Source organism: Mus pahari, chromosome 14, assembly GCF_900095145.1.
Source record: "Mus pahari chromosome 14, PAHARI_EIJ_v1.1, whole genome shotgun sequence".
NCBI classification, from domain to species: Eukaryota; Metazoa; Chordata; class Mammalia; order Rodentia; family Muridae; genus Mus; species Mus pahari.
Window position 1 is genome coordinate 45,940,949 of NC_034603.1, and position 7,369 is coordinate 45,948,317.

The window sequence follows — 7,369 nt, forward strand, 5'->3', positions numbered from 1 at the left end:
TGGCTGTCCTGGAACTCACAAATCTGCCTGCCTCTGCCTCCTGAGTGCTGGGATTAAAAGCGTGCGCCACCATGCCCGGCCTACGTTTCCAGTCTTACAGGGCCCTGGCTGCCACTCTGTGGGAGGCACTGATGTGACAGGAAAGCCACCTCAGAAAGGAGCATGATATTCTAGATGCCAAGTGTGGCACAAGGCCCCAGAGTTGCACATGTGACCAGTACAGAGCTAGAACACAGATGTGTATTTCTCCACAAGTGTAGACTGGCTGGTGGCAGGTCAGCCTGAGGAAACTGGACCCAGGCTCAGGGTGAGCTAAAGGGGTGCAGGAAAAGGAATGCCTCAAAAAAGCAGCCTGTCAGTCATACATGGAAGGCCACAGAGCAGGAGATAACACCATCTCACCCACCGTTCAGTAGGCACAACACATGTCCATTGTGGCATCAGTGAGCTATCATGTGCTGACAGCTCTGGAAAGGTGGAAGAAGGGAGCAGAAAGGCAAGACCAGCAGGACACCCTTGCCTATGCCGTCACTGCAGTGCCTAGGGAGTGCTGGAAAAGGGGACGACCCCTGTCCTAGTTCTAGGCAACTCTGTTTTTGTGTCTCTCCCAGGCATGTCCAACCTTCTGACCTCATGATACAACACTGTCATTTACAAACTCCATGCTTGAGAACAACACAAATCAACTTAAAGAAAAAGAAAAGGAGAAAAAAGGAAGTAACCAAATCAAAAAACAAGCCACAAAAAATTCTCGAGTCTAGAATCCTGTGCTGGCCCACAGCCTAGACACACATGCGTCAACCACAACTTGGGTTGGGAACAGGTAAGAGGACAAGGAGGTAGAAGCAGAGGGGCGTGGCCTGTGTGTGGACCCCAAAGGCAGCGTCACCTCAGCACCAGTGCTCACCTGGGTTTACCCCGGGGCTGGTATCCCAGGAGGAACTTGCCGGGCAGTTCCTTGCAGGCACAGATGAAGTAAGGGATGAAGGTGGGCTTCTCCTTCTTAGTTTTGATGAGCAGCTCCTCTAATTTCTGGGGGGCAGAATGAGGGGGACAGGTTGGGATGGTAGCACGCTTGGGATACAATGACTGGTGCACACACACAGGCAGTTCCTTCACCAGTGAGTCCCTACACTCTCCTTAGTGTCCACCCAGAAGGTGTCCAGAGGGTCCAAGGCTCACCTTTCGGTCCCCACCACTACAGTCCTGGTAATATTTGTGGTTGAGAAGGTCTCGAGCAAAGGAAGCCATGGGCTGGACATAGCGGGCAACAATCTCATCCAAGTCTTCAAATTCCTACAGGAAGAACAAAAGGTCTCACACATCACATCAACTAGGACTCCAGCCTTTCATCAAACTCACCCTCAAGAGACACGATGGCAGGGGTTGATGTACTGATCCTGCTGAATCTCACTCCACTGCAAAGTCCCTTGAATTTATCAGCTGGCTTGATTTCACCCCAGACTCCAGTTTGCCAGCAGAGTCTTTTAAGTACTAACTGGGATGGTGCCCTGGTATTTATGAACACTAGGGAGCTTCAGATTTCTCCCTGTTGAATACAGATAAGAGACCTCATGCGCATGCATTTTGTCCCTTCCTCAATAGCCATCTCTAGGCTATTTTAAAAATTGAAATATAGGGCAAATAAAGCTAGTACTTATGCCACAAACTACTTAGCTCTGTTGTTCTGCATAACAAAAATGTATGTGTTCAAGTTACTGTCAGGTGAAAGCAACCAGGAAGAACTTGTTCCGGCATGGCCCCACCTCACTGTTGATCCACAGAGTGGCTCCCAGGCTGAAGGCGTTCTCCTTGCCCTCCTCCCTCACGTCCACGTGCTGGTAGATGCCATCACTGACTTTCCAGGTCACTGTCAGGTGGTTTTCACCCTTACTGCTGGGCCGAATGATAACATCCCCTTGGTCCATGGTCTCCATCATCTTTTCTGCTTGCTTGAAATTTATGTTATGGAAGGATGGGTGTGCAATCACTCGCTTGATGTATGCTGGAGAGGCAGGAAGAGACAGACCACGTGACAGGTTAGGAGCTGACAGTGATAGGGTAGTCAAAGACAGCTTTGACCCACCATGGGATTCTGAGACACCGTCAGACTTTCTGGGCTCGGATTCCATGATACGAATGAGGTGCTAGCCTCAGCTCTTTGGCTGTTAGAGGAAATGAAATTTAGTAAACTGTACATGGGAGGAGACTGTGGGTTCCAGTCCTGCTCATGCCTGTCTTCCATGTCTCTAGGCTCCAACGCTTTGAAACTGGGCACAGGATCTGTTAAGCCTGTGCACAGGGACTCTGGGCCTAGGTCTCTGGTATAAACTGCATGGGGGGCACGCCTCCTGCGGGGCACTCACTGGTCCGCTGCTGCTTTCTTTTCATATCCTCTTCCTGCTTGTGGTCTGCAGCTTCTGCATCAAAGTCGTAGTAGGTGTCCTTGGGCAGTTTCCACTCATTGTTCCTGTCCATGAGGTCCGAAGTCCGGCAGGTCAGGTCTGCACTAAACTTTTCAATATCGATCTTCATGATCCGGCAGTGAACAGTCATCCCCACCTAGATCCACAGAACATGTGAGCTAGAAGGGACAACCTGTCCAGCTCAATGCTTTATTTCACATAAAAGAAGAGCAAAGCCCAGACAGAAAGGGAGGACTCGCCCAAAGCCAGCTAGCAATGACAAAGTAGGAAGTTGGGGGTGGGTAGATGTATCATGTACCAATGCCTCTCACTGGAGAACTGGAGTATCATCACAGGCATTCCTCCCATGTTGTTATCTAAAGTTCATGCCCTTTTTTGAAAGGAAAGGAAGTAATTGATAGCTGTGTTTGGGATTTTTCCTGGTGAGTCTTTTCATGTAAATACTGGCTTAAGGCAGACTGGATACTGTTGAAAAATCTTAGCTTCATTAAGATTAAGAATGTCTTTAGTCAAGCAGTTGCGGTACACACTTTTAATCCCAGCACTTGGGAGGTGGAGGTGGAGGCAGGTGGATCTCTGAGTTTGAGGTCAGCCTTGTCTACAGAGCAAGTTTGAGGACCGCAGGGCTACACAGAGAAACCTTGTCTCAAAAACAAACAAACAAACAAGTCTCTTTTGAGCTCTAAGTCCACAGCTCTTCCAGATTCTCAAAGGGTGTGGTAATCAAATGAAATTGGCTCCCACAGGCCCATAGATTTACATGCTTAGTACTATGTTGAACTGTTTGGAAGGACTGGGAAGTGTGTACTTGTTGGAGGAGGTGTGTTACTGAGAATAGGCACTGAGGAGGCTTCAGAGTCCAGGTCAGGCTCAATGTCTTCCTCTGCCTATTGCCTATGAACCAGGATGTAACATTCTCAGCTACTGCTTTAGAGCCATACCTATCTGCTTCCCAACATGATGATCAGGGACTAACCTAAAATCTAGGTAAGCCTCCAATTAAATGCTTTCTATTTTAAGTTGCTTTGGTCATGGTGCCTCTCCACAAACTCCGAATTCAGTTCCAGCACTGCATAAAAACAGGTATGGCATATGTCTGTTTGTTTTAGCACTTGGGAGATAGAGGCAGGTAGACCAGAAGTTCAAGGTCATTGAGGCCAGGCTGGGTAACATGAGATCTTACCCTTGAAAACAAAGAGTATTTTATTCCCATGAATTTGGTACTAACACCCAGAGCTCTTAATTTTTTGTTTTTAAATATTATTTATGCATGTGAGTACCCTGTCACTCTCTTCAGACACACCAGAAGAGGGCATCAGATCCCATTACAAGTGGTTGTGAGCCACCATATGGTTGCTGGAAATTGAACTCAGGACCTCTGGAATAGCAGTCAGTGCTCTTAACCGTGGAGCCATTTCTCCAGCCCCTAAGTTGTGTGTGTGTGTGTGTGTTTTTTTAAGATTTATTTATTTATGCACGTTATACATAAGAATGCTTTGTCTGAGTATATATCAGCATACCAGAAGAAGGCATAGATTCTTATGAAATAACAATTACAGACAGTTGTAAGCTGCCATGTGAGTGCTGGGAATTGAACTCAAGACCTTTGAAAGAATAGCCAATGTTCTTAACCACTGAGGCATCTCTTCAGTGCCTGGAGATCTGAACTTGATCCTTGGTCCCCACATAAAAAGCCAGACAAGTATCATCAAAACTTAGGTAGAACTGGATGCTTTGTTTGAATTTCAGCATATACAAGGCAGAGCCCCGTAGATCTCTATATAGTCCACACAGCAAGTTATAGCTGAGGCTACAGAATAGTATTGGTCCTTCCTCACCCCCAAGAAAATCCAACCCAACAACCCTAGGTGGAAAGAAAGAATCAATTTGGGTAAAAAGTTACTCTCTGACCCCTAAGTGCATTCACTGAGTGTCTAGCTAGAGTTAGAACACTGGCAGTTACTCTCTGTCAAGTGACACACACACACACACACAGAGCCTGGGGGTAGAACACGGACACACACTTACTGTCTGTCACTGAGCCCAGCACATGGCAGCCTCAGGAGGAGACCATAGGACAGAAGGGAGTTGGGAGATTTAATGCCAACTTCTCACTTGGAGGTTCCTTCTGTGTGGCCCTGCTCCACTGTGGAGCTCAGAGGTAGTCTATCTATGGACAGAGCTGTGCCACACAGCCTTTGAAATCTCCTGAGCAACACAGAGAACAGGCAGAGCTTTCTTGTCTGTGACATTGGGTCTCGCTTCCTGCCATGTACTGAGAGCACAACTTCCCACACAGGAAGGAACCCTCTCCCGAAGGGCTGGTAACCAGCAGCAACTGCTTTACAACAGCAGACAAAAGCCACTACTCATTCACATGCTCTCCCCAGCTCCTTCCAGTTAATATAAATCCTTTCTACTCTCCCCACCAGCAGTCACTGGGAACAGAGCCTAACTTCTGGTGGGGGCAGCTCAAAGCTAGAAAGCCCAACAGGGCAAATGGAGAGTGCACGATTCCTGAGCCCGGTCACCATCTACCTTCACTCGCTCCTCTGGCCTCTTCACCACCTTGTCACTGAGGAATTTGGTAGGGATGAAGCCGGTGACGCCATTGTCTAGCCGTGTTTTCACGCCAATGGCCTGGCCAGGGCATGATCCACTGTCAAAATGGTTCCAGACCTGAAGAAGAGAGAAGAGGACTATTAGGATCCGGGAGCTCACGTGTACGAAAAGAGCAGCCGGGGGGGCTGGAGAGCCGGCTCTGTGGTTAAGGGTATGTATTGCCTTACAGAGGATCTGGAGCCAATTCCCAGAACACACATAGAGGTTACAACCAACCCTAACTCTAGTTATAAGGGGTCAATAGGTCTGACTTCTGAGGGCACCAACTACACACATTACACGGTACACAGACAAAATAGTCACGCCTCAAGTAAAGACTTATAAATAGATCTTAAAAAAAGGAAAAAAAAGAAAGAAAGAAAGAAGGAAGGAAGGAAGGAAAAAAAGGAAGAAAAGAAGAAAGAAAGAGGGCTGGTGAGATGGCTCAGCAGGTAAGAGCACCTGACTGCTCTTCTGGAGGTCCTGAGTTCAAATCCCAGCAACCACATGGTGGTTCACAACCATCCATAACGAGATCTGCTGCCCTCTTCTGGAGTGTCTGAAGACAGCTACAGTGTACTTACATGTAATAAATAAATAAATCTTAAAAAAAAAAAAAAAAAGAAGAAAGACAGACAGACAGACAGAAAAAAAGACAGGCCAGGAAGCAAGAAAGATGACTCGGCAGGGAAAGGATGCACACAGTAGGAGAGACCATACAAGGTATCCTCTAACCTCTGCACACATAAAATAAGTAAGAAAATTAAAAACCATACAAACCAAAAGGAAAGCTACCCACCTAAGGGGGAGTGTGAACATCCAGAGCCCCTGGTTTGATGCCTGGCACTACAGGCATCAGATGAAGCTTTCACACTTAACTGACCTACTTTCTAACCCCACCCCGATCCCCTTTTGTTCTGTTCTGCTTTAGTGATCGGAACAAGTATCTATGCAGGATTGAATTTGCTGCAATGGATCTAATAAGTGAAAAACCAGAAAATGCTGGGTGGCTTTAGAAAAGAACATGATAGTTGGGTGAGATGGTGCTGGCCTTTAATCTCACTCAGCACTAAGGAGGCAGAGGAAGAAAGATCTCTTAAAAGTTCAAGGCCAGCCTGGTCTACATAGTGAGTTCCAGGCCAGCCAAGGCTACATAATAAGACCTTGTCTCCAGGATAAAAATGAAGGCAGGCAGGCAGGCAGGCACATAATGCCTAGAATAACAAACGGAAAATTAGAGTGGGAATAATATAAAAATTGTAGACCCGACAGGTACTTTCAAGCCAGTGTAAGTAAGGCCACTGTGCACCCTACGGTGAGCATGCACGTCTCATGGCCTAACTTGCTGTAGTGACAGGAGGAAAGTAGGACAGGAGCTAAAGGTTACAGTTACTGCAGCAGAATGGATGGGAATATCCAGGAAGGGACTTCATGTTAAGAGTCCCCCTGTGCCTTTGTGTACTTGTTTGGTGAGAGCGTGACCTGAAGTACTCCCATTTCTCCTCAGCAAACTTCAGTCAAGGAAGCTTACGACAGTAACATGCAGTACATACCTCGCTTAGCTCAGGGAAGTTGTCCTGTTGACAGAAGGGGCATTGCCACAGCCCTGTCTCATCATTTCGGATGGCCTGGTCATAGCTCTCACCCTGTGGGCGCCTGTGAGCAATGCCCGTAACATTACAGATGATGAGTTTTCCTGTGGGAAAGAAAGCAGGTTAACAGGACAGAGAGCTGACTCCTACTCCCTTTGTTGATACAACATCCATTTTCTGGCATCTCTGTTGATTTCTTTCTCATGCTGGAGGACAGGGACCTTCCCTGGACTCAGTACTAGGGAATGATGCCTAGAAGATGACTCCATGATGTCCAAAGCAAGCTACAAGTACAACTTTACTTCTATTCTGGCAGTGCTGGGGACTGAACTCAGGGGCCTGCAAACACTACTAGGAAGTGCTCCAGCAGTGAGCTACCAAATCCTCCTTTTACTTTGTACTGTGAGACCCACTCTCACCAAGCTGTACTTATAATCTTCCTGCGTCACCCTCCCAAATCAACTGATGCCTGCATCAACAGAAGTGTAACTTGATCTCAATTTTGACCTCCAGTCTAGGCCACAACATTCTTTTCCAAGAGCTCAACTGGTCAATTTTGTTCACTTGACACAAACTAGAGACCCCTGACAAGAGGAAACGTCAAAACTCAATCAGACTGACATGTGGACACTTCTTAGGTTTTTTTTTTTTTTTTTTTTTTTTTTAAATTATTCTTATTGATGTTGGGGGACTTAGTCTATTGAGGGCAGTAGTTCTGGAATGTGGAAGAAAGGCAGAGGAACAGGAGCC

The 7,369-nt window shown here is 46.9% G+C and overlaps 1 protein-coding gene across 1 annotated transcript in view; it reads right to left on the minus strand.

The window, feature by feature from the left end:
* Supt6h (SPT6 homolog, histone chaperone and transcription elongation factor) overlaps positions 1-7,369 on the minus strand; it is a 36,553-nt gene that overhangs the window by 4,044 nt on the left and 25,140 nt on the right. Inside the window, exons 26-31 of the mRNA XM_029546126.1 lie at positions 6,581-6,723; positions 4,965-5,105; positions 2,367-2,562; positions 1,767-2,005; positions 1,183-1,296; positions 908-1,032 (exon numbers count right to left, since the gene is read on the minus strand). Coding sequence (XP_029401986.1) covers positions 908-1,032; positions 1,183-1,296; positions 1,767-2,005; positions 2,367-2,562; positions 4,965-5,105; positions 6,581-6,723 — 958 coding nt within the window. The remainder of the gene's footprint in view (positions 1-907; positions 1,033-1,182; positions 1,297-1,766; positions 2,006-2,366; positions 2,563-4,964; positions 5,106-6,580; positions 6,724-7,369) is intronic.